The sequence below is a fragment of the Equus przewalskii genome, chromosome 7 (genome assembly GCF_037783145.1).
Source record: "Equus przewalskii isolate Varuska chromosome 7, EquPr2, whole genome shotgun sequence".
Classification (NCBI taxonomy): domain Eukaryota; kingdom Metazoa; phylum Chordata; class Mammalia; order Perissodactyla; family Equidae; genus Equus; species Equus przewalskii.
This window is the reverse complement of record NC_091837.1, coordinates 2498858-2526362: the sequence shown is the minus strand read 5'-3', so window position 1 is coordinate 2526362 and position 27505 is coordinate 2498858. Positions and strand designations below refer to the sequence as shown.

General features: G+C 43.8%; 1 protein-coding gene across 3 annotated transcripts in view; it reads right to left on the bottom strand.

Annotated features, from left to right (window-relative positions):
• Positions 1 to 27505, bottom strand: part of LOC103560317 (sodium/glucose cotransporter 1-like) — a 99474-nt gene that overhangs the window by 56253 nt on the left and 15716 nt on the right. The window contains exon 1 of one of the 3 annotated variants that reach the window (XM_008534371.2): positions 37 to 307. The exons of 1 other annotated variant lie outside the window; for it this stretch is intronic. In XM_008534371.2, coding sequence (XP_008532593.2) covers positions 37 to 159 — 123 coding nt within the window. In that variant the 5' untranslated portion in view covers positions 160 to 307. Of the gene's footprint in view, positions 1 to 36; positions 308 to 27505 lie in introns of those variants that run through there. One more of the 3 variants, XM_070628162.1, reaches the window with a different exon arrangement.

Genomic DNA, 27505 nt, shown 5'->3' with positions numbered 1-27505 from the left:
GTCCGGGTCCTGTCCTCCCCTCCGGGCCCCACGTACCCTCAGCCCGACGCCCAAGACCAGCAGGAGGTACAAAACCAGCACTAGGATGTCCAGGACACTGTCGACGCCAGAGCCCAAGACACTCCAGTTCGAGGCGACACTGTGCCAAAGAAAGCTCATGGCGGCGCTTGCGCCAGGCCGGCAACGCGAACGTCCGAGGAGGCCCCAACGCCTTTGGCTGCGATTCGGCCTTGGGCTTCGGCTCCGCCGCCGCAGGGCATCCCGGGAAGGGCCGCGGTGCAGCCTGGGAGTTCCCGGCAGGCCCCGCGGCCCAGCGCGGCCTAATTCCCGCGAGGTCACGAAGACCTGCTTCCTCACGCTCCATTTAGCGAGAAAGCGGAAAGCCGCTTTCCCTGCCAGTCCGGGCGCAAGGCTCTCCCTATGATGGCTGCGCTCGCTTTCTCCTGCACTGAGAGTTGGCGGGCGGGTGGGGCTAGCGTGGGGCCACCGAGGCGGGATGGGTAAAGGTGTGTCTTGGAGCCATGTTGGAGCCTGGGGCAAAAGGAGAAGCTGGTCATACTGTTCCTGTCGTTATTTACAATTTTGATACTGTGTTCAGTGTGCACTTGGGGCGTTAATTTGGATTTATTAGAATATTATTTACCCTGAGTCCTGAATCTTTTGGTAATCCCTTAAATTTTGACCAAGGAAAGTGCCTCATTGGCCTCACCCTCATCATGACTTTGATGCACCACCTGATCCCCGAGGGTCCTCAGCTTTTTGCCCTTGGATCTTTTACTGGTGATGTGCGAATTTTCAATCTAGGCTGAGTGTTACTCTTCTTGGTGTCTTTGTCTGCTAAATTGTATTTTTAGACATGTTGGTCAATAATAGTAATAACCGTAATAATAATACTTAACGCTTCTTTAGCTCTTGCCAGGTGTCAGCCGCCTCCTGTGCGCTTTGCAAGTACTAACCCACTTGATTCTCACGATAACCAATCAGTCTGAGTGTGTGACCACAAGGGCACGGAGGCTTGTCCTTGTAGCCAGGCAGAAGTCTCTGGTTTCAGCTCCAGAGCAGAATTCTGTAGTCCTGCTTTGGTTCAGTGCTGTCCAAAAGAAGTATAATGTGAATAATGGATGTTATTTTATTTTTTCCAGCTTTACTGAGAGATGGTTGACAAAAATTGTAAATACTTAAGGTGTACAACGTGATGTTTTGGTATATGTACACATTGTGAAGTAATTACAATAAGCAAGCTAATTGATATGTCAGTTCTCTCAGTTACCATTTTGTGTGTGTGGTGAGAAAACTTGAGATCTATTCTCTTAGCCAATTTCCAGTACACAATACATTATTATTAATTATAGTCACTATTCTGTACATTAGGTCTCTAGAACTTACTCCTCTGTAACTGAAAGTTTGTACCCTTTGCTTAATATCTCCCTTTTTCTCCAACCACCTAGCTTCTGGTAACCACCATTCTACTCTCTGTTACTATGAGTTGAACTTTTTTTTTTTTTTTTTAAGATTTCATGTATCAGTGAGATCATGTGATATTTGTTTTTCTGTGTCTGGTTTATTTCACTTAGCATGATGTCCTCCACATTCATTCGTTATTAAAAATGGCAGGATTTCCTTCTTTTTCAAGGCCTAATGATATTCTTTTGTGTGTGTTATGTATGTGTGTGTATATATGTACACATATTTTCTTCATCTATCCATCTATCCATGGACACTTAGATTGTTTCCGTGTCTTGGCTATGTAAATAATGCTGCAGCGAACGTGGGAATGCAGATATCTCTTTGAGATGGTGATTTTGTTTCCTTTGGATACATACCTAGAAGTGGGATTGCTGGATCGTATGATAGTTCTATTTGTAATGTTTTGAGAAACTTCCATGCTGTTTTCCATAATGGTTATACCAATTTACATTGCGACCAACAGTGTACCAGTGTTCCCTTGTCTCCACATGCTCGCCAACACTTGTTATCTTTTGACTTTTTGATAATGGCCATCCTAAGGTGTGAGGTGGTATCTCATTGTGGTTTTGATTTGCCCTGATAATTACTGATGTTGAGCATCTTTTCAGATACTTGTTGGCTATTTATATGTCTTCTTTGGAAAAATGTATATTTCAGGCCTTTGCCCAATTTTTAATTGGGTTATTTGTTTTTTTGCTGTTGAGTTGAATGAGTTCCTTATATATTTTGTAGAATTTTATTTATTTATTTTTTTGATGAGGAAGATTGTCCCTGAGCTAACATCCATTGCCAATCTTCCTCTTTTTGCTTGAGGAAGATTGTCTCGAGCTATCATCTGTGCCAGTCTTCCTCTGTTTTGTATGTGGGATGCTGCCACAGCATGGCTTGATGAGCGGTGTGTAGGTCCATGCCTGGGATCTGAACTTGTGAACCCTGAGCTGCCAAAGCAGAGTGCATGGACTTAACCACTATGCCACTGGGCCGGCCCTATATATTTTGGGTATTAACCCCTTATCAGATATGTGGTTTACAAATATTTCTCCCATTCTATAGTTTGCTTTTTTGTTTTGTTGATTGTTTCCTTTGCTGCGTCTCAGAGATATTACTTTAAACTCTCCAGTAGCCACATTAAAAATGGTAAACAGGTGAAATTAATTTAAGTAATATATTTTATTTAACTCAATATGTCCAAAATAGTATCATTTCAATATGTAATTAGTGTAAAAATTGTTGAGCATTTTATATTCTTTTTTTCCACATTAAGTCTTTGAAATCTGGTGTCTATTTTATATTTAGAGCACTTTTCAATTCACACACTAACTTTTCTTCAGAAGTACTTCATCTGTCTTTAGATTTAACAAAATTTACAATTGAAAAAAGATTCACGTACCAAGTTGTTCTAAACATACCTAAAAGCTTTCCAGTAACTGAATATAGTACCAAAATTCCATTTTCCTTTACATCAATTACAAAACTTGTTCGTCTTTTTAGAAGAATTGATTTGACTTTGAAGCAAAAGCATATCAGTGTCAAAATTATGTCTGTCCAAGTTAAGTAATTCACTAACTCTTGTCAACTCAATGTAATTAACATCAAATTCAAGGAGGCATTACATAATTTAAAAGCATTTCTAAATTGATCAATATCATGAAGAATTCTTCAAATTTTTCTTGTAGTTTTTGCTGCCAATTATATAACACAGCCAGTTACAATTAAAATCTTTGGCATATTGACTCATGTTAGGAGAATGTGTAAAATCATTATTATTGATTTGTATTATGAAGTTTCAAATTTAACTTTAAGTAAATTCTTATACTTAGCTAGCTAGGTTACAAATAAACTTTTCTTTGACTCTTCAAATTTAGCTGATTCATGTACAGTACCTATTAGTGAGAAATTTAAGTACAGACTGCCATTTTTTGATCTTTGATTATTAAATATTCAACAAACATTCCTTTTGTTTTGAGAAAATATTGAGTTGCTGTTGACATTACAGGAAATCTTTGTAAACTTTCCAAGACTCAACCAATGAGCACTGGCAAAAGCACAATATCATCAAATTCATTGCCTTCTATTTCTTTCAACAGTTCCCTAAAATAGTGATGATTCATGTTATTTGCACATATATACTGATGGTTTCAACAACTGTGTCTATGCATGATGATTTTCATAAAGTCTGCTATAAAAACTAAGCACAAATAATTTTTTAATGTGCATCACAGAGTGGAATAAAGCAAAAAGGGAAACATCAGTCCCTTGTTTTAAAAATCCCATTAAATCTAGAGTTTTGGCCTAACATAGCTGGAGCACTGCCCAACATGATAAGATTTTTTTTTTCAGATTTTGCCGAACTTCTTTGATAAATGTAAACGGTTAAAAATATGCCACAAGTTTTATCTTTTACGTTATGAATTGTCAGCATTTTTTCATAGGTTTTGGTGTCCTTTGAGGCAAAAAGCATTCAAAATATAATTGGGCAATGTCTCATATCACATGAGTCAACTGAAGCTAGAAAAGGACACTTGCAAATTTTCAGATTTTGAATCTATTCATTTTTGGTGGTCTTGGAAAGGCCTTGAGTTCCAAGGGCAATTGTTTTGAAGTGTAATTGAAAAATCTTTCACTTTTTGTAAAATATCTTTTTTATAGCATTTTTTCATGGTATTCTAACAAATTTCAATAACTGAAATAATTTCTTTTCTCATCTTTCCATCTAAATTGTTTTTCTTTTTGATGCAAGAATCCAAGCAGTTTTAAAGCTAGCCAAAGTTACAAACTAAAATTCTGTTAAAAATCATTGCTTTTTTTGACATTTATTTCTGATTTCAGGCAACTAATAATTTTTTGTTACCATTGAGAAAAAATATTTCTACCAAAGTCACATTTATTATCTTTAATTTTTTTTACACACCCAACAAACAGCTCCAGCAGAACACCATACATAAACATTATGTCGTTTAGATGAGTCAATTCCTTTTTGTTATAAAATGACCCTTTTTGCACCTGGCAGTATTTGCTCTGAAATCTATTTTTATGTTGATATAACCACTTTGGAATTCTTGCAATTAGTGTTAGCATGATGTATCTTTTTCTATCATTTTGTTTTTAACCTATTTGTATCTTTATATTTAAAGTAGATTTCTTTTAGCCCCCATATAGTCAGATCTTGCTTTTTCATTTAATCAGATAATCTCTACTTTTAATTAGCATGTTTAGACTACTTACATTTAATGGGAGTATTGAAGTGGTTGTGTTTAAATATGCCATCGTGCTATTTGTTTTCTGTTGGTCCCATATGTTCTTTTTTGTCCTTCTTTTGAATTAATTGATCTGTGTGTGCGTGTACGTGCATGTACACACTTTCATTTTATCTCCTTTGTTGGCTTCTTAGCTATGACTCTTTGTTGTGTTATTTGAGTATTTCCTATAGAGCTTATAGTACACATCTTTAACTTAACCCGGTGTACCTTCAAGCGATATTATTTCACTTCACATATAGTATAAGAACTTCACAACATGTGCTTCCATTCCTCCCCTCCAGCCTTTGTGATATTGTCATCATACATTGTACATTTGTTATAAATTTTACATTTTAATTGATAAATGCTATTATTTCTCTTTTAAACAGTTTATCATCCTTTAAAGAGATTTAAATAGCAAAAAAAAAAAAGGTCTTTGTATTTACCCACATAGTTACCATTTTTGGGGCACGCTCTTCATTCCTCTGTGTAGATCCAGATTTCCATCTTGTGTCATTTTCCTTCTGCTTGAATGACTTCATGTGAGATTGCTTGTAGTGCAAGTCTACTGGTCATACTTTTCAGCTTCTATATGTCTGTAAAATTTTTACTTAGCCTTCTTTTAGAAAGATATTTTTACTAGGGAAAGAATTCTAGGATGACACTTTTTTCTTTTAATCCTTTAAAGATGTTGCTCCACTGTCTTCTTGTTTGCATAGTTTCTCATGAGAAATCTGCTGTCATTTTTATCTTTGTTTCTGTATATAATGTATATTTTTTCCCCTGGCTGCTTTTTAAGATTTTCTCTTAAATGAATTGTTTAAGAAATGTGATGATTATGATGTGCCTTGGTATGATTTTCTTCATATTTTTGTGATTATGGTTTGTCAAACTTCTTAGATCTGTGAGTATAGAGTTTTCATCCAATTAAGGAAAATTTTGACCATATATTTTTTAAATGCCCTCCTTCTTTTCTTTCAGAGACTCCAAATACATGTATATTAGACCACTAGAAGTTAGCCCACTGATGCTCTGGTTTTTTATTTTTCTCAGTCCTTTTACTCTTTGTTTTAAATTTTGCATAGTTTCTACTGCTATGTCTTCAAGTTCACTGATCTTCTACAATTTCTAATCTGTAATTAATTTCATCTAGTGTATTTTTTTCATCACAGACATTGTAGTTCTTGAAGTTCAATTTAAAAAAAATCCTTTCCTGTACTTACCTAACATATTTGATCTTTTCTCTATCTTCTTGTGCATATGAAATGACATTACAAAAATAACTGTCTTTGTCCTTGTCCTTGCAATGTCCTTGTCTATTCATTTTATTATTCTGGGTCAGTTTTGAGGGGTTGATTTTCTCCTTATTATAGATCATGTTTTTCTACTTCTTTGCCTGCCTGGTAATTTGTAGTTGAATGCCAGACAATGAGAATTTTATCTTGTTGGGTGCTAGATATGTTTGTATTCCTGTAAACATTCTTATGTTTTGTTCTGGTATCTGGTTAACTGACTTGGAAACAGTTTAATCCATCCCAGCTTGCCTTTAAGATTTTTTAAGTGAGACCACAGGAGAAGTAAGTCTAGGTTTAATTTTCTCCACTACTCAGGCAAACTCTTCTGAGTACTCTTCCCAGTGCTCTGGGAATTACAGAGTTTTCCATGCTCACTGGTGAGAACAGGCATTATTGTCAGCCCTGCATTTTCCCTGCGGATTGTTTTCTCTAATTGTTTTGGGTAGTTGTCCCTTGGCCTCAATTACTTTCCTCATATGCATGCACTGATCACTACTCAGCTTAATACTTGAGGTTGACCCTCTGTAGATTTGCAGAATTCTTTTTCTGTTCAGCTCTCCCCTTTTTGGCACTCCACCCTATGAACTCCAGCTGCCTTGGATCCCCAGATGCCTCTATCTCTTCAACTCAAGGAGACCACTGGACTCTGCATTCTCCCCTCCCTGAGTCTCAGCCTGGAAACCCTGGGGCAATCGTAGGGCTCATCTTGTTTGTTTGTTTGTTTTTTAAAGATTTTATTTTTTTTCCTTTTTCTCCCCAAAGCCCCCCAGTACATAGTTGTATATTCTTCGTTGTGGGTCCTTCTAGTTGTGGCATGTAGAACGCTGCCTCAGTGTGGTTTGATGAGCAGTGCCATGTCCCTGCCCAGGATTCGAACCAACGAAACACTGGGCTGCCTGCAGCGGAGTGCGTGAACTTAACCACTTGGCCACAGGACCAGCCCCCTTTTTTTTTTTAAAGATTGGCACCTGAGCTAACAACTGCTGCCAATCTTCTTTTTTTTTTCTGCTTTATCTCCCCAAATCCCCCAGTACCTAGTTGTATATCTTAGTTGCAGGTCCTTCTAGTTGTAGGATGTGGGACGCCGCCTCAATGTGGCCTTACGAGCAGTGCCATGTCTGTGCCCAGGATCTGAACCCTGGGTCGCCACAGCAGAGCATGCGAACTTAACCACTCGGCCACATAGCCGGCCTCTTGTTTGTTTTCCATCTCTTATAGACCACTGTCTTTCATTGCCTTATGTCCAATGACTTAAAAACCATTTTGAAAATACATTTTTGCTCTTTTTTTCATTGTTTCAGGCAAGAGAGTAAATCTAGTCCCTACTACTCCATATTGGACAGAATGTCCAATTGTTCTTTTTTCAAACAAGTTTATTGACATATGATTCACACACTATATGTTCCACACATTTAAAATGTACAATTTAGTGGTTTTTAGTATATTCACAGAGTTGTGCAAACATTATCATAATCAATTTTAGAACATTTTCATCACCCCAAAAAGAAATCCCTACTCTTTAGCTATTGCCCCCCAGTTCACCCATCCCAGCCCTAGGAAAGTGCTAATCTACTTTCTGTCTCTATAGACTTGCATATTCTGGACATTTTGTATAAATAGAACCATACCATATATGGCCTTTTGTGTCTGGCCTCTTTCACTTAGTATAATGTTTTCAAGGTTGTGAAAATGTTCCAAAATTGATCATTGTTCACACCTTTTGGCTATTATTAATAATAAGGCTATGAACATTTATGTACACGTTTTTGTGTAGACGTATGTTTCCTTTCTCTTCAGTATATGCCTTGGAGTGGAATTTATGGGTCAAATGGTAATTCTGTGTTCAACTTTTTGAGAAACTGCCAGACTGTTTTCCGGTGTTGCCGCACTAGTTTATATTCCTACCAGTAGTGTATGAGGGTTTTGATTCCTCCACATCCTCACCAACACTTTTTTTTGTTTTGAGGAAGATTAGCCCTGAGCTAACATCTGCTGCCAATCCTCCTCTTTTTGCTGAGGAAGACAGGCCCTGAGCTAACATTCGTGCCCATCTTCCTCTGTTTTGTATGTGGGACGCCTACCACAGCATGGCTTGCCCAGTGGTGCCATGTCTGCACCTGGGATCTGAACCGGTGAACCCCAGGCCGCCAAAGCAGAATGTGTGCACTTAACTGCTGCACCACCGGGCTGGCCCCTCACCAACACTTTTCATTGTAGATCTTCCTCAACTTATGATGGGGTTTTGTCCCAATAAACTCATTGTAAGTTGAAAATATCCTAAGTTGAAAATGCTTTTAATATACCTAGCCTACCAAAGATCATAGCTTAGCTTAGCCTACCTTAAGCTTGCTCAGAACATTTACATTAGCCTACAGTTGAGTAAAATCATCTAACACAAAGCCTATTTTATAATAAAGTGTTGAATATCTCATGTAATTTATTGAATACTGTACTGACAGTGAGAAACAGAATGGTTGTATGGGTACAGAATGATTGTAAGTGTATTGGTTGTTTACCCTCATGATTGTGTGGGTGACTGGCAGCTGTGGCTCGCTGCCACTGCCCAGCATCACAGGAGAGCATCAGACTGCATATTGCCAGCCCAGAAAAAGATCAAAATTCAAAGTACAATTTCTACTAAATATGTATCATTTTCACACCATTTGTAAAGTTGAAAAATTGTAAGTTGAACCATTCTAAATTAGAGACATCTATATTTGTCTTTTTGATTATAGCCATCCTAGTGGGTGTGAAGTAGTAGCTCATTGTAGTTTTAATTTAATATAAATGAAATGACTAATCACGTTGAATATATTTTCATGTGCTTATTGGCCATTTATATATCTTTCATATAGAAATGTCTATCTGGGTCCTTTGCACTTTTTTCCACTTGGGATGTCTTTTTATTATTGAGTTGTAAGAGTTCTCTATATTCCAGATACAAGTCCCTTGTCAGATATATGATTTGCAAGTATTTTCCCCATTCTGTGAGTTGTCTTTTCATTTTCTTGATAGTCTTTGAAGCACAAATGTTTTTAATTTTGGTAAAGTCCAATTTACATATTCTTTCTTTTGTTGTTCATGTTTTTGGTATCACGTCTAAGAAATCATTGCCTGATCCAAGGTCATGAAGATTTACTCATGTTTTCTTTTAAGAGTATTATAGTTTTAGCTCTTACATCTAGTCTTTCGATCTATTTTGAATTTATTTTTTGTATATGGTGTGGGATAGTGGTCTGGTTTATTTCTTTTGCATGTGGCTATACAGTTTTCCCACCACCATTCACTGAAAAGAGTATTCTTTCTCCACTGGATAGTGTTGGCAACCTTACCAAAAATCAATTGACCATAGAAGTATGCTTTTCCCCCCTGGAATCTTAATTCTGTTCCGTTGATCTGTATGTCTATCCCCCTATCAGTATCACATTGTCTTGATTATTGTTGCTTTATAGTGAGTTTTAAAATAGAAAACCATGAGTCCTTCAACTCTGTTTTCAAGATCCTTTTGGCTATTTTGGGTCCTTTGAGTTTCCCTATTAGTTTTAGGTTAAGTTGCTATTTCTTCAAAGAAGCCAGCTGAGATTCTTCTAAGGATTGTGTTGAATCTGTAGACCACATTGGAGAGCATTGTCATCTTACCAATATTTATTCTGATCCATGAGCATAGGATATATCTCCATTTATTTAGAACTTCTTTCATTTCTTTTCACAGTGTTTAGTCATTTTCAGGGTATAAGTTTTGCACAACATTTGTTAAATTGATTCCTAAGTATTCTTCTCTTTTTGATGTTATTGTAAATAAAATTATTTTCTTACTTTCATTTTTGGATTGTTTATTGCTAGTTTAGAGAAATACAATTGATATTTTCCAGCTAAATTGAGGTATAATTAACAAATAAAAATTATATATATTTACAGTGTACAATGTGATGTACATATACATATTGATATACATATTGATATACATATACATTTGAATTGATTATCACAATCAAGCTAATTAACATCCATCACCTTACACACTTCTAATTTTTATTTTGTGATGAGAACATTTAGGGTAAGAACACTTCTTAGCAAATTTGAAGTATACAATATAGTATTATTAACTATAGCCATCATTCTATGCATTAGATCTTCCGAATTTATCCTGCATAACTCACATTTTCTACCCTTTGGTCAACATCTCACAATTGATTTTTGTATTTTGATCTTGTATTGTGCAACCTTTCTGACCTTGTTCATTACTTCTACTAGTGTTTTTGTGGATTCCTTAGGTTTTTCTATTTATAAGATCATGTCGTTTGTGAATAGACGTAGTTTTACTTCTCTTTCAATCTGGATGCCTTTTTTTTTTTCCCTTGCCTAACTGCCCTGGTAGAACCTCTTTTCCTGACCATGGCCATCTGATTATCTTCACTAATTGCGACTGCTGTATCACTTCCAACAATACGTTGGGGCATACATTGCTTTACAGACTGATCCAATTAAATTTAGGCTCATTTGCAGGGATAGTTTTGTTTTTTTTAAAGATCGGCATCTGAGCTAACAACCGTTGCCAATCTTTTTTTTTTTTTTCTGCTTTATCTCCCCAAACCCCCCAGTACATAGTTGTATATCTTAGTTGCAGGTCCTTCTAGTTATGGGACGTGGGATGCCACCTCAACGTGGCCTGACGAGCGGTGCCATGTCTGCGCCCAGGATCCGAACCCTGGGCCATTGCAGCAGAGCGCGTGAACTTAACCACTCAGCCACGGAGCCAGCCCCCGGATAGTTTTTGAGGTCAGCTTTTGAGATTTGTTCTAATCCCAGGAGGGCTCTTTTTAGTTGTCTCTTTCCCTGATTCTCTCTGGTAAATTAGCTGGCCTATGGTTTAGCTTATATGTAATGAAGCTACAAGTCTCCCTTTAATTACTTTTCACCAGAAGCTGCACTGTTTTGAGAATGTCTCCCTGGGAAAAATGTCTGAGCCATAGCTCTGGGGGCTGGGGGCAGGGACAGTGGTTGCTTCTCTCTGAATGACAGCCCTCTTTTGGGAGCTGGGCACTCGTCGGGGGCTTTTGGTCTTCCTGGCTTGCTTCTCCCAGCATGGAATCTCCTATTTTACAAATGAGCCTGGGCAAGAGTGATGGGTGTCCCAGTGTTTTCAGTGTGCTGCCCCCAAAGTAGAGTGTCTGTGTCACAAGTGAAGGCTGAGCAGGAGAGAGGCCCCCATTGCCTGCCACACTCGCCTGGAATTTAGCCTCTGGAACAGGTATCTAGGAGTGGCTGGAATGAAAAATGCTGATGGACTGCCCCTCTCAGGAAGATGCCCTCACCCTTGCCTTGGAGCTTGGTGGAGAGGGTGCCCTGTGTTCTTGGCCGCACTACTTGGATTGGGGTTTCTGTCATGTTGGGCCGGGATGGGGGAGGAAGGGAACAGCTCATGGTTGAAATGCTACAGACTCTCACTGCTCTTGCCAAGTTTTAGTAGATTTTCTTGAATAAACACTTCATTTACTGTATGCCCTTAGGTCTGTTTCCAGAGACTTTAAATATACATATAAAAGACTTTAAACACACATGTAAAGACTTGAATATTTATATATAAAGACTATACATGTATTTTAAAAATATTTGTTACATATATGTAAACTTTTCACCAGTTTTGCTGGGGAGCAGGTCCGTAGAGCTCTTCACATTGCCATTCTGGAAGTGGCACTCTTCCCTTCCCCAGCTGGTTTCTGAAACTCTAGATGAGGATGCCCAGCTGGATGCTTACACTAAGTCCCACTGCAGGAGACTTGAGGATAGGAGCCCCAGTGACTCAAACCTCCCTTCCTCTTTATTATTATTATTATTATTATTATTATTATTATTATTATTATTGCTGGCCACAGGTTAGTTCATAGACTAAAACTCTCGTCCCCTTGAATTTAAATTTTCTCAGCCCTTTTGGGGTAAGGAGCACTCATAAGCTAGGTAGCCCCTAAGGCAGTCCTCTTTTAGGACTGGATTCATCCTCTCCACCCCATCAAGGACAGGGGGACATGGGAAACAATCGAGTTGTAAGTGCCAGCCCTCTTCCAGCAGCCACACCACCTGGTGGGCAAGTTTTGCATAGACCATGTGAAGCCTGGCCTCGATTTGGTGGTCTCTGGCACCCTCCACTGATGAGCTATCAGAAGCCTGGTGTGGTGGTAGTTTGACCATGTTTCATTTGTGACGAAGTGCTGTCTGACCCAGTGAGTATGATCATCCTTTACAAGGAAGCTGATCCAGAGCTGTTTGGCTGAGGGGCCAGAGTAATCAATCTGTATCCACGTCTACAGGTGCTGGCTGGCTTTGCCCCTGGGGTGGGTCAGGTTTAGGCTCATTGTGAGGATATTCAAGACATGTGCTTCCCCAGGTCTCTTCTTCAGAATTCCTCCCAGGTCAGGGTCCAGAGTTGCCCTCGTGGTTTTGGACTTATGCCGCTAACTCGGCACATTTGAGTGGTAATTATGAAGGATATAAGGGGGCATTCTATATAGTCCTCCTCCCAGTTTGCTGGCCGGAGGTGAAAAGCCTGAGAAGAGAGGCTGGTTTAGGGCTTATTGTTTTACAACTTGACCTTCAAAGGACATAAACCTCCCTCCTTCGTTGGCATTCCTACTATCCAAGATCCTTTTTCCCCATCCCATTGAGCACTAGGGGATCACCTTAATGATTTAGAGCCGAATATTCTCACCAGCTTCCTTCCAGCAGAGAGGATGGCCATCGGTACTGATCTAATGGCAGACGTCCCCCCACCCAGCCCTCTGTTGGCTGTCAGGACAAATTGCCTGAATGTGTGACCCAAAGGTTGAGAAGCCTACTGTCCTTGTGGCCAGTCAGAGGCTGTGATCTCGCCCTCCTGAGCTGCATCTTCTGGTCCGTGTAGCTTATTGGACCACCAGCACAGGGACTCCATGTCCTTATCTTACCTGTGAAGCATCACTTAGAGAAAACAAAATCCAACCTCCTTGGATGTAGCTTGTCCTGGAAGGCTGATTTTAATTATTGCATGCCAAACCTCCACTGCCTTCTCTCCTTCCGTGATATTTCCCACATGAAAAGCCCTAAAACTGACAGAGGGATGGTCATTTTTGAAAAACATGACATTGGGGGCCATCCTGTGTGAGGCCATCCTTGAAGTCAGAAGTTCTGCACTCTCAGACATCATTAGGGCTGTGGAGAGAGGACAGGATCATGTCCTCCATCCATGAAACTTGGAAACAGGGAAATGTCTGAAGAGACAGAGTTGAGTGTCCAGCCCTCTCTCACCATATGAAGCCTCTGCAGAGGGAAGGGTAAAGGAAAATTGGTTCCCTCCCTTTTGACACACAAGGCAGCCTGTATGTGCTCTTGGACACGTGCCTGGCCCATCGCTCTTCACTTGAGCTAGGCCTGATGTATTTGGTCCCCAGCTGTCACAGCACTGAGTCCATCAGAAACTCTTGTTCTCTTTTATACCTTCCTGGACAGGCTTCTCTAACGCAGCTGTCCTGGGATTACAGCTCACAAATCTTAGTAGACCTTGCACCCCACAGGGCTCGTTGGAGAGACAAGGACATCTGTGTCCATCCTTTGCCCCTCCCCCAATGCCCATCCCAAAGAAAGCTGCCTGGTTTCCCACTGCTGATCTCTCCATGTGGTGTAACCCCAGCCTTGACTAGGCTGACCAGCAGTCGGGTTGTGTGGTCCCCACACTTGCCTTCCGCTGCTCCCTGGGGCAGCTGACTGTTTGCATTTTGCAGACCCAGTGCCTGGAGTCTCCTTCCATTAGAACCAGAGGACCTGGAATGAGGGCAGGGGGAGCCCAGAAGTTCTGACAGAGCCAGATGCAGAATAGTGGACTGTGTCCCAAGGAAGGCAGTTTTCTCAAGAAGACTTTGATAAAGACGACCCCAAATCCATCAGCCTGATCTACTGTGGAGAAGTGGATTTCCCCCTCCAGCAAATAGTAAGTGATTTCCACCTGCACCAGGGGTTTATGTTTGAATTAGTGATCTCCCCCACCTCCAGGTCACTTTAGGTTTATCTGACTACACAGGGCCACAGGTGAGAGAGCTGTAACTACAGAGCCTGAACTGATTCCCCACGGTCCCTCCCATTTCCCATCTCCCACTTCCCTCTGTAAGAAAGTATTTTCATCTTTGTTTTGGCTTTTAGGTCAATTATAGCACCAGGTTGGAGATGACCCCCATTTGCAGGCTCTTTTGATGCTGTGCTGTTTTGTCAATCAGGATCGAGTCAGGAGACAGACCACGCCAGTAATTTGAACAGAAACCTATACTGTCAAGCGTTGTTAACTCGTGAAAAGGATAGAAGAGGCCTCTGAGAGGCACTCGTGTACCACCTTCCACATCCAGGCTCAGGGAGAGTGGACAATGGAGGAACTAAGGGCTTAGGAGAGGGACTCCACTCAAGGCTGAGATTCAGACTTTGCTGAGGAGGGCATGGCTTGGCAGGATATGCAGCCTGCCAGGGCAAGGAGACTTGTCACAGGGCATGGGCCAGAGCTGCTCCCTAGAAGTGGCCCACCATTGCTCGGTCATGGGTGGGCTGGGCAGGTCTGCAGGAGCAGCTCCCGGGGTGGGGAGACAGTTGCCTGAGGATGCAGCAGGAGCTGGTCTGTAGAAGTGGCAGCCAGGGGACACATGTTTGAATTAATAATTGTTTTCCCTGTTGCCCCCCACCCAACCCCGATCTGGAAAATGGAGCCCGGGGCTAAGCAGAGGCTTTCTAGAAGAATACACTAAGGAAGAGGAGGCCCACCTTTGGTGGTCAGCAGTCTGAGTGGCCAAGGGCTAAGTTAGAGATTTTGCTGTTACAGGGTGACCCTCATTTCCCACCTATTATAGTGTAGGGCGCTGAGATGTGGGAGGTAAGGGTTACACACAAAATCAGAGGGAAGTCCTGGACCAAAGAGAAGCCTAGGGTGTGGGGCCAGATCCCAGGTCCCAGGAGGAAAGACTCCTCGTGAACAAATGCTTCCAGGTGTGCCAGCTGTGACTCTTGTTCTGGAGATGCTGTGCTGACTGCTTCACGCTGGGGCACACTTCTAGTAATTCTACATGGGGGGGGGGGGGCGGCGCTGGTGGTCTGCAGGGGTGACCTGCTGGCAGGATGTGGGAATTTACTGCCCTACAAGGTCATTTCTTATTCCAACCCCAGGGGCCAAGCCACCCCATCCTAGCCCCAACCTGGCGGGAGACCTGCAGCTGTCCCCGTATGGGTGCTGCACTGGCATTGAGTCTTTCCTGGAGGTGATGGACACGGGGCTTGAACCAGAGAGAGGAGAGAAAGCCTTGGGAGCTGGGGGATGGGGCTGGGAGTTTCCTACCCCTTCCCCTCATTCTAGGCCCTTCTCTATGGGGTCTGGATTTTGCTGGGCTTTGCCACCAGGTGTCACTGTCTTCTCGTACAGAAGCACAATTGTCTTCTGCACAGACTATTGTCTGCCCAGAGCAGAGAATTAAGGTACAGCGTAGCTGCAAAGTTAGGCAGTGGTGTGCTGGAGCCTGCTGGCACCAGCTCATGAGAACTGGTGGTTGAACACATCTCTTCCCAGCTCTGTGTTCAGTGATGCCGCTTAGAAGCTTGAAATCAGCCATGGTGGGAGTGTTTAGACCATGGCAATCAAATGAGCAAATGCTGCAAATTAGGGCTCCCTGCCCACTGCTGGAGCCCTCCAAGTTGGTTCTTTAACACTCACCAGAGCATCTCTGGGCATAGTGACCGCCTAGTGACACCAGCTGGGAAACTGAGGTCAGGGAGTTTATTGAATTAGTGGCAGAGCAGGAAAAGAACTCTACTGTGTGTGAAGCACTGTATTAGGTGCAGAGAAAACAAGAGTGAAGAGTCCCTCTCCTGCACCCAGTCTGAGGAGGGAGACTCCACACGTCGCTGCAGTGGAGGGCTTACCTGGCACCTGGCACACACTGGGTTTCGCCTGCGTCATTTGACAGCTTTAAGGGGGGCTGTAGTAAGAGCATAGTGGGGTGAAAATGGAAAAGCTTGACTCTATCAAGTGTTGCACAGACTCGGGGAAGTAGGACCCCCCACCCTGCCAGTGGGGGTGTTGATTAGTGCAGCCACAAGAGGGAGCAGGAAAGCGGAACATGTGCTTTCCTTCTGACTCAGCAATTCCTGCTCTGGCTTTTCTTTGGAATAGCATTATTTGCTAATTGCTGCATTATTTCCAGTAGCAAAAAGGTGGAAACAACCTAAATGCCTAATACATAACATATATATGTTATGTATTATATATATATATTATGTAGTGTATAAATGTAGTGGTACATTTATATGATGGACTATTCAGCAATTAAAATGAAAACAAAGCTTTATGACATGTACACATGGGAGAGGCTGAGGCAAACTGAGGAACTCAGCCCAGTGGCTGAGGCTGCCTGTTTAAGTATCTTCAGCTACAGACAAGGAGGACGTTTGGGGTAGTGGTTTGGGACTTCAAAGGGGAGGAGGGCAACCCACATGGAAATGGACAAGCAAATGATTGGTAAATAGAATTTTCATAAGGGTGAGCTTAGCAAGGATCCTCCCAGTCCACCGAAACCCAGAGTTATCTATGATGATGGCCTGCCCTGGAGACAGGCCTGTATTTTAAATCTCTTTTAAGCAGTTAGGGGGGAAATGTCAGATGTTCTTGCTGAGTCTGAGCCTTTATTGTCTTCAGCTCGAAATAGTCTGTGTACCAGAGTAGTGCATCTTGGGGCGGCCTGCCCTGGACCGCATCACCTGTTTCCCTCTGACGTTCAGGAACATTTCAGAGATGTCTTTCTGGTGAGAGGAAACCCTCCCTCACACAGGTGGGCATGAAACCATGGGGTTGATGTGGCAGGAAGCTTGGGGGAAGTGAGCCTTGGGCCTCATCCTCAGGAGACCGGCACAGGCGCTTCCTTTTGGAGATGCGCTTGTCTGATCTTAGTTTGCAGGTGCGTGTGTGTGTAGGAGCGTGCATGTGTGTGCACATGTGTGTTTGTGCATGTGTTCACACATGAGTGTGCATGTGCTCGCCCTCCTGGCTCTGCCCCATTCCACCCCTCAGAGACCAGAGCAGGCACTGGACACGGGTCCCACAAGTTTCACTGCCCAGTGAAGGTTATGTTCCGGTCTCTGATTCCTCAGTCTGAGGGTTTAGTTTCTGTAAAATGACTTTATTGTCTGCTTTTTTTTTTTTTTTGTAAATAATGTAGAGTGGGCCAAGCTTCTAACCTGAAAGATGCATGGAAAGCTCGCAGGGGCTCCTGCTGGCCCACCCCTGGTGGGCCCCACTTGGGCTGCCCGTGCCCTTGGGTCTGGAGCTGGCTGGCTCCCGTGCCCGGGGGAGGAGGGCAGGGGTGCAGGCAAAGAGGCCAGGGCCGGGACAAGACTCAGGCCTCAGAGACATTTTCATCTGACAGACATTCAGCCTTGTTTGGTCTCCCCGTTATGGTGTCTCCGACAGCAAGAGCTGGAGGATGCGATGCACCAGAGACAGCTTTTTAGAAAAACAGCTCACCAGAAATTCACTGTTGCCACCCGGCCTTAATCCACCTGAGACAGGGGCTGAAATGGGATGTCCCAGCCCAGGGCAGCTACATCCGAAACGCCGAGACATGTGGCTGTCACACCCTCGCTGTGACGGCCACAGATGCACACACAAGCACGTTACCGCAAGGGCTTGTGCATGCACAGCCCCACTCCGGGATGCACAGGAGACCTCTGACATGCACACGTGTGCACGCAGAGCCTCAGGGAGGCCAGCAGTGCCCCTGCTTCACAGATGGGGGCCTGGCTCCTTACAGGCAAGGCCAGGCCCAGGTAGTGGGGGAGTTCGCCCAGACAGGGGGTGGGAGTCTTCTGGCTCCCTGGGCTCCCCTCCATCCCTGGCCTAGGCTGGGTGGGATGGAGACTCAGGGCGCCGTGGGCAGTGGGCAGGACAGGGCAGCTGTGGGGAGGCTGGGCTGCTGGCATCAGCAGGAGCCCTGCCTCCCCGCTAAGAGACAATCATTGCACGAAATATGCAAATAGTCTCATTACTGTGATTTGTTTTGCTGATGTAAGTGTCTGATATGCAGATGTCAGGTTTGGGGACTTTCCTTTGCCCACCCCCCTGCCCGAGGTCTGCCAGTTGGGAGTTGTTCCCCATCCCGCAGGAAGAGGAGGATTTGGGGTGACCCTCCCACCTCCACCTGTGGATGCCAGGGGAGCAAGTCTGGGCGTTGCTGCCCCCAAAACTGCCACCTTGGCAGTGGGAAAGACCCCTAAGGTGCACACTGTGAAAACTCTGAAGGGGGGCCTCACATCTCCCTGGAACCCCACTGTGTGATCTGGGCCAGTTACTTGTCTTCTTGGAGCCTCAGTTTACCCATCTGTGTAATGGAATGCACCAGCCTCTGGGGCTGTGGTGTGTCTGAGGCCGCAGCCATCTCCTGCCCCATGATAATTCAATTGATGGCCTTGGGCCTCAGTTTTCAACCCGCAGAATTCCTGCACAGGTGTGTCCATCTGTGAGATGGGGACTTAGAGTCCCTGGATGGCCTTTGGGGGCCCTGGTGCACCCCCAAACATCACAGACCAGCTTTGTGTGTGCATTTTACACCCTGGCCTTTGACCCCGCCTGCCCAGGGGGTCTCTGAGGCTTTTGGGCTCACAGCCTGTGGGTTCAGACAAGGCTGGGCTGTGACCCAATTAGTGGTGGTCACCATCCTCCCCATTCTACAGAGGGGAAACTGAGGCACAGCCTTCCAGGGCTGGTCAGGGTCACACTGGTGAGCATATTTCTCTGATGCCAGTTCCTACCTGGGCCTCCCCACGCCCCGTGGGCAGAGCAGGACGGCTGCCTTCTCTCCAGTCGACTCCTGCCAGTCCCCCAACATGCTGCTCCACCCGAACCTCACAAATCCGACTGCACAGCACGGTCCTAGGGCCGGGGCTTCATCCAGATCACCAGCTTTGCCCGAACTCCAGCACCACAGACCCAGGAATCCGTTATTGGCACAGCTGCACAGACCCATGCATGTCCAGGAGCCAGCAAGTGCCGTCCTAAAGCCGTGTGATCAGCTTGAGTCCTGGAAGGAGGGAAGCCCCAGAGAGGCCTCCTGGCAGGCCCCATGGATGCTGGGAGTTGGGGCTGCACCAGGGCTGCCCTGAGTGCTGCTCTGGGCTGAGCCACCTGGGGAGAAAAAAGGGGTTCTCCAGAGGCAGGTGGGTGGGAGTGGTCTCCAGGCTGCACACGGGCCTGGCAGCCCCTTTGTGCTCAGCCCCTCAGGGGGTGTACTCTAGTGGCTGCAGGCTAGAACACGGAGGGCTGGGCAAAGCTCAGGTCAGGCCAAAGCAGGCGTGCAGGATGCTCATGCCCCAGTGTGTCTGAGTGGGCCTATGTGGAGGACAGTGAGTGTGTGTGTGCACGTGGCTATGCAGTGTGTAGGCATGTGCAGGTGCATGTGTGTGAGTACACGTGTGTGAACATACATGTCATCTGTGGGTCTGCAGGGGATGCTCATGGAGAGTGAAAAGCTTGGGCAGACGCCCAAAACAGGTCTGGGAGCGCAGACCCCACACTCAGACCAGGAGGGACACAGAGCCATGTGGGAAGGCCTGGCTTCTGCTCACACGTGTGCTGCCACAGGGCTTGCTGTGCTGCCTTTGCACAACTTTGCTAGGAAGTCTGAGAGGAGCTAGAAATCTGTGTCCTGACCCTACCCCCCACCTGCCGCAATGGCAGGCGTGCCATGCGTCTCCCGAGCTCTCTCGCCTCATTCGTGATGGGGATACTTTGCAAAGTGAAGCTGGGTATACAGTGGGCGTGCAATAAGCACACATCCCTGCTTCTCTGGGGCTTTACTTGGTGAGGCGTCTGTCCTTGGAGCGCTAGGAGCGGGGCCGCTTGGGGCCTTGGATCAGCCACAGAGTCAGGCTTGGGCTTCAGGCTTCTGTGTCCTGAATTGATTCCCTCCTGAGTCATTGGCTGGCCTGGTGCAGAATTGGGTGGACCCTGCTCCCAGGCAGAGGTGCCCCTGCGGTGCAGGAGGGAGCTGTAGGGAGAGGGCTGGTCTGGGAGGCAGTCTTTGCTTAGCCGGCCCTGCCTCAGTTGTTTTATCTGCCTCCATCTCACCGAGGTCAAGGGAATTAGGGGGCGGGATTTGGATGCACTGGGCCTTGGGCGCACCCATCACCCCAGAGCTTCCCTGGCCCTAGCAGAGTGGAGCAGCAGGGACCCAGGCCCGGCTGATCTGGACTCGGCGGCTCTGTAGATGTCTGGGCTCTGTGTCAGCTCCTCTCCTGCCCTCTGCTGTCACTGTGCCTCCGTGTGTGTCGGGCAGTCCCAGCCTCTCTGTGTGTTTATGCGGCTCCAGCTTTCATGTGTTCAGTTCTCAAAGCACCGGGGTCCCCGTGGCTCGGCTGACAGTATCTTCTGAAAGCTGAGATGGCAGCAGGCTGCATGGCCTTGTTCCCTCCTTACCTCCTCAAGCTCCAAGAGGGGCTTGTGGGGTTGGGGGCTCATGGCCGGCCCACAATCCTCACTCTTGAGATCTGGTGGCCTAGAGGGTTAAAAGAGATTTCATCTTCTAGCACTTTATGGGAATAGATGTGGTACCGTGTGTTTGAGTGTAAACCCACCATATGTACATGACATATGTCAATATTGACTTATATAGCATATTGAAAAACAGGTCTAGAAAGAAGGAGGGTGTGAGGACTTACCCTTCATTCTGCGCCACGGACCCCTCCCTTCAACTGACATCATCAAGGAAGTCCTCGGGGCTGGGTTCTGACCCCATCACTAAGACCAATTCCTTGTGACGATGACAAGCACCTGGCCCTCTATGGGCCTCAGTTTCCCTATCTGAAACATGGGGCTGCCCCAAGGACCTTCTTGATGGATGTTCCCTGAGGCTGGGAGTTGAGAAAACAGGGCAGGGTGGGGTAGGGGTCAGCTCTGACCATACCAGTAGCCTAATACCCCCATGGCTGTCCAGACTGAGACCCACACAGCAGTGGGGTGTGACACCATGGTAGACAGGACACCTCAGAGGCCAAGGGCTGTGGTGGAGCATGGACAATTAGGGCCAGGCTGGATGTACTCGGCGGTGCCCACCTCAGGCCATTGGCCAGGTTGACAGATGTGGCAAGGACAGTCTTTAATTACAGACTCAAAAATAATCATAATAATCTGGACACAGAAGAATAGTGATGGAGGACATACATTTCACAACTTTGAAGCTTACTACAAACTTACAGTATTTAAAACACTCTAGTAACACCACAGGACTGACATAAAGATCATTGCAATAGAATAGAGAGCCCAGGAATCAACTCATGCAATATGGATCTTCCACAAGGTGCCAAGACACACAGTGGGGGACAGGAAAGTGTCTTCAACACAACTGGACACCCCATGCAAATGGATGGAAATGGACACATACCATACACCATAAACAAACAAGCAAAAATAACTCAAAATGCTCCAAAGATCTCAACATAAGAAGAGAAAATATAAAAGCCTTAGAAGTAAGGTAAATCTTCATAGCATTGGTTTTGGCAGTGATTTTGTAAATATGACACCAAAAATGCAGGTAACATAATTTTAAAAACAGATAAACTGGATATCATTAAAATTAAGAAGTTTTGTGCATGCAAGGATACTATCAAGAAAATAAAAAGTCAGCCTACACAATGGGAGCAAATATTTGGAAACTATATAATTGATGAAGTATTAAATTTAAAATCTATAAAGAACTCCTAAAATTCAGTGACAAAAACAAAGACAAGCAATTAGGACATAGACAAAATACTTCAATAGATATTTCTGCAAAGAAGATATAGAAGTTATCAATAAGCATTTGAAAAGGTGTTCAACATCACTAATCATCATGGAAATGCGAATCAAAATCCCAATGAGAGAGCACTGCACACCTGTTAGAATGGCTACATCAAATAGACGAGATAACAAGTGTTAATGAGCATGCAGAGCAAAGAGAATGCTTGTGCACTATTGGTGGGAATGTAATTGGTGCAGCCGCTATGGAAATGGTATGCAGGTTGCTCCAAAAATTAAAAATAGAACTACCATACTGTCGAGTAATCTCACTGCTGGGTATGTATCCAAAGGAAATGAAATCACTGTCTTGAAGAGACATGTGCACCTCCGTGGTCAGTGTAGTCTTTTTCACAATAGCCCAAATATGGAAACAACCTATATGTCTGTGACTGGATGAATAGATAAATAAATGTGAGATACACACACACACACACACTCATAATGGAATATTATGTGTTATTCAGCCAGGGCAAAGAAGGAAATCCTGATATTTGTGACAACATGGATGCATGTTGAGGGCATTATGCTATGGGAAATATGTCAGGCAGGAAAACAGAAATACTGTAGGGTTGCACTTATGTATGGAATTTTTAAAAAGTGAATTCATAGAAACACAAAGTCTACTGGTGGTTGCCAGAGGCAGGGGGTGAGGAGATGGGCGACGGTGGTCAAAGCGCACAGACGTCCCCTTATCAGGTGGAGAATTTCTAGGGATCTGATGTACAGCATGGGGACTGTAGTTAGCAATTCCGTCTTGTTTACTTGAAAGTTGCTAAGAGAGTGGATCTGAAAAGGTCTAAACACAAAAAGAGAAAAAGAAGGTATCCATGTAAGGCGATGGGTATTTTAACTAAACATTCATGGTAATCATTTTGCAGTATATGTCTATGAAATCATTTTGTACATCTTAAACTTACACCAAATTATATGCCAATTATGTTTCAAGAGAGCTGGAAAACAATAAGCCAAGGGTTCTGTAATCCTTGAGACAACAATAAAGATGAAGTCTGCACTGAAAGAATCTACTGGGGAGAAGAGAGAAAGTAACTGGGGGAGCCCAGTCCCAGCTCCACAGGGCCAACAGCTCCTCCTGCATGTTACAGAGTCAGCTCTTTATCTCCTGTCCTCGTCTGCTTTTCTCCATTGAAGACTTGCTCCTGACATGTCCGTCCAGCTCCTTCATCTTGACCTTTGTCACCACTGACCCTCTCAACCCCTGCAACGTTCCCCTCTGTGCATTTCCATGCCATATCAGGACTCTGTTCCCTAGATGAGATCCAGTTTTGAAGCATGATCCTTTTGCGCCACCCCAACTGTCCCTGCTAAGAGTACCCACCATTATGCCGTCCCTTCAGTATCTCCACACATACTTAAGTATCCTCCTCATGCGAGGTTGGTGCACTTCAAGGAAGTTTCCCACTCGTTCACGAGAAATGGGCAACCCCGTGTCAGAGGCGCAGGGTGTAGTGGCTGCAGGAGCTTCACGTGCTCAGCTTCCCTCTCAGCAGCCACTTCTCACTGGGGATCCACGTGAGTGAGTCACACAGGAAGAAGTGCAAGATTGAAGTGAGCCATGCAAACAGAGACCCTGAGTGCAGCCCTAGCAGGAAGATCCTGGGGGTTTCTAGGAGGGGTGCTGACTGAGCCCCGTCTGTGGAAGGCATCAGAGAACACTGGGGTGATATTGGAGTAGTGCTCTTTTCTGGGGGGAGATAGGTCCTGCAGGGGGAGCAGCAACTGACTGGAATCAAGATGCGACAAGGAAGATTTAGAAGAAGGTGACTGGAGGAGAAAGTGACTGGAGTATTCACTCGAGCAATGAACACATCTTAGAGAACAAAGTAAAATGCTGCTTTCCATGTCACTTAGACAAAACTCATGACATGGAGACAATCCAAACCCCAGGAAGCAAATTTGTGAGGCTTTTACTTCCAGCTGTTAGATGAGGAACAACAGGAGTGTGTGTCCCCGCCCGAATTTGTGTTGTACATATTTAGAATGGACTTCTCTAATACAGGAGGACAAAATCAACTATAGCCATTTGATCATTTGAGGACACTTTGGACAATTTTTAGGTGAAATATCCATATGTATTCTTCAAGAGGAATGTGGGCTTACAGTGGCTGAAAGTTTTGCATGGTATCTTAACATCCATGGTTCATTACATACTGTTTATGGCATAAAGTTTTAACTCGATAAAATGCCTTTGACAAAGTCTGCACGGCCAAAGATGTTTTAAAATGTCTTCTTTATGACTGTAAAAATGAATTAGATGGCTTCATAGGTGAAAACAATCATACATAAATTAAATATCCAAAATATGTCACTATGGAATTTCACGTATAAGAATTATTTTCATTTTTGAATGTTTGAGGGAGAGTGCAACAAAACGACGTTTTATCTTGACCCCTAAATTCAATTGTAGGATGTGATCAATATTAACCAGAGGTAATACGTCATCTTTTTAGTGTAATAATGTAAGGAAATCCCCCTTAAATGAGAATCTTTTCTATTTTCAGTTTCAGTTTTCTTCGATTTGACCTAATAATGTGCACAATGTTGAAAGTGGCATTTTCATCTGAGCTCCCACTTACACCAAATGATATCTAATACAAACTGCCACGTATAATCAATCACAGTTATGGTCTAAGGGTTTCAAAAGAGTATGGCTAGGAAGTGACATTAGTAAAAATGCAGAATAAAGACTACCCCACATTCTCTCCTCCATAAAAGCAGTTAGGCAACTGAAAACAAGTTCCAAAATAAGTTTTTACTATTCCAGAAAGTCTTTAGAAAATGCAGGGAGCATTTCTTCAAGAAAAGCAGCTGAGTCTCGGTAAGTAAGGCGAGCTTTGTGCCATTGAACTTGCTCTAGCACCAGCCTTGGCTCTCCAGCTCCCTGAGAGCCTTGAAAGGAAAAGTCGCCTTCATGCTGGGCCCTTGGAGAGAGCAGCGCTGAGGGGAGTTCTTCCAAAGCCCCTTTCCCGGGGAGCTGTCACGATTCACTGTCTGGTGGTTCTCTGTGTGTATCTGTCTGTATCTGTCATGACTCAGAACTTGCCCAGTGTGGAAAAGCTGTTTCCCTGGGCACATTGGTTAAAAACAGCTGCAGGCAATGGTTTCTTTCATGGCTGCCTCAGGTGAGGGATAAGCACTGGGGCAAACATTATAATAAGCAAAAAGCCTCAAAAGGAAAGCTCAGTATTGATGAAGGACATTTAGAGAGCTCTGTGGTGTTTCTGAGAATCTAAAAGGCTCTACGCCCGTGTCAGATGACCCACATACACAGGGCTGTGTGCATGGTGATGACAGACCTGAGGCGGCCTAAGGTCTCACCTAAGCTTGCTATCGAAGCTCTGCTCCAGTAGGAAGTGAAGGCTGAGGTGGAAGTCTAAACTGCCCAGCTGGGAGTGGTAGGTAGTCCCCAACATGGAGACAGGGCCCCATGGCGAAAGCTGGGGCACTGAGTGGATCTAGGCACCAGAGTTTCTCTGAACTTCACCTCATGCACATTTTCTCCTTGCTAATTTTGCTTTGGTCTTTCACTGTGATCAATCATAGACATTTAATGACTCTAAGCTGGGTCCTGAGTGTCCTCCTAGAGATCACCAACCCTGGCACTAGGCTCAAGAGTCCACAGCACAGGCCCATAGTCCAGAAAAAGAGCAATCCATGGAAGTTATCTCTGGAGAGGCCAAGACATTGGACGTCGAAGACAGAGGCATTAAATGAGCTATTTTATCATATTCAAGAAATAGATGTGGGTCAGCCACATGGCCGAGTGGTTAAGTTCGTGCATTCTACTGCAGTGACCTGACATTTCACTGGTTCAGATACTAGGTGTGGATGTAGCACTGCTCATCATGCCATGCTGAGGCGGCATCCCACATAGTAGAACTAGAAGGACCTACAACTAGAATATACAACTATGTACTGGGGGCTTTGGGAGAAGAAGAAGAAAGTATATATAAATATATGAAATCATGTCTAAAGAACTAAACAAAGTATGAGATAATTCTCAGCAGACAGAGAATATCAAGGAAGTGAGACAAATTATAAGGAGGAACCAAGTGCTATCCAAATTGCAAAGCACAATAACAAATTGCAGATCCAGCTGGTAGAAAAATGAGTAAGGATGCAGTTGAACTGAGCAGCCACATTAATAAACAAAGTGCTAAGTAACATTATCGAAAACTGCCTCTGAAACAATAGAGTACCCATTATGGAACATTTCCCCAGAGAGGGCTTTCAGGGCAATAAAACATATCTTGACTAATTTAAAAATAATATAAACCATCTAAAGTAGGACCTCATACTGCTGTGGGATTAAAGCAGAAATCAGCAACAGTAAGATAGATGGAAAATCCCACAATATCTGCAAATCAAACAACACCCTTCTGAATAACACGTGGAATAAAGAAGTCTCATAGACAATTGAAAATATTGTGAACTAAATGAAAGGAAAATGCAATTTGACGATATTTGTGGAATGTAGGAAAACCAGTGCTTAGAAGAGCTTTATAGCCTCGATGGAATATTACAAGTTAAAGATCTCAATTCAGTAATCTAAACTTTCATTTACAGAAAAGAGTGCAATAGAATGTAATGCAACAGAAGTAGTAAAAGAAATTCACATAGCTAATTATGTACATTTGCATATAGAGTTGTAGCCTTAACAAAGAAGAGGAAATCAATGTAAAACAAACATGAGTAGTAATAAAAATCATCCCACAAATCAATGAAATCGAAAAACAGAACATTCTCAGAAAATCAGGGAAACCAAATTCTGGTTCTTTGAGAAGATCAATAAAATTAATAATGCAAGGGGGCAAAAAGAAAATTCAAATTGCTTATATCATAATCAAAGAGGGAATGTCAGCACTGAACCCATGGATATTCGAAGGATAAAAGAGGAATACTGTGGACAATTCCAGGCCCATACACTGGATTATCCAAGGAAATGGTCCAATTCCTTGAAAGGGATAATTTTCCAAAATTCACACAAGAAAAATAGATCATCTGAAATAATCCCATATCTATCAGAGAAATTGAGTCAATACTCATAATCTTAAAAAAAAAATACCCATATGGTTTCAGTGATGAATTCTACTGAATTCTAACAAAGCAACACAAAGTCTCACTGTATGAGTTCACAAATGTCATTATGTAGACAGTCCCGAGACGGGTTAAGTCGATTTCCTCCTGTCCCATCCATCCTTCCTCCCCAGGTCCCTCGGTCTCCACTGATGCTGCCTGACTTCCGGTTGCTAGGGAATTATTAGGTGAAGCACAGGGGATTTTTAGGGCAATGAAACTTTTATGTAATAAGTTGTAATCTTCAACAGGAAATTATGCATACTTCAAAACTCATAGCACTGTACAGCCCCAAGAATGACCCATAATGTAAACTGAGGACTTGAGATCATAATAATGAAACAGGATTTTTCCCTAATTTTCCCAAATGTAGCCTGCTAGTGTAAGATGTTCATAATAAGAACTACGTGGTGGGGTTGGGGGAAGGGGCACTATGGCAACTACGGGTATTATCTGCTCCATTTTCATGTCACTCTAAACCTCTTCTCAATACGACAAGCTATTAATTAAAAAACATAATCCGGCATCACTGTCTCAGGGAGAGATGTGATTTTGCCAATGCTCAACAATCAGATAACGTCTAG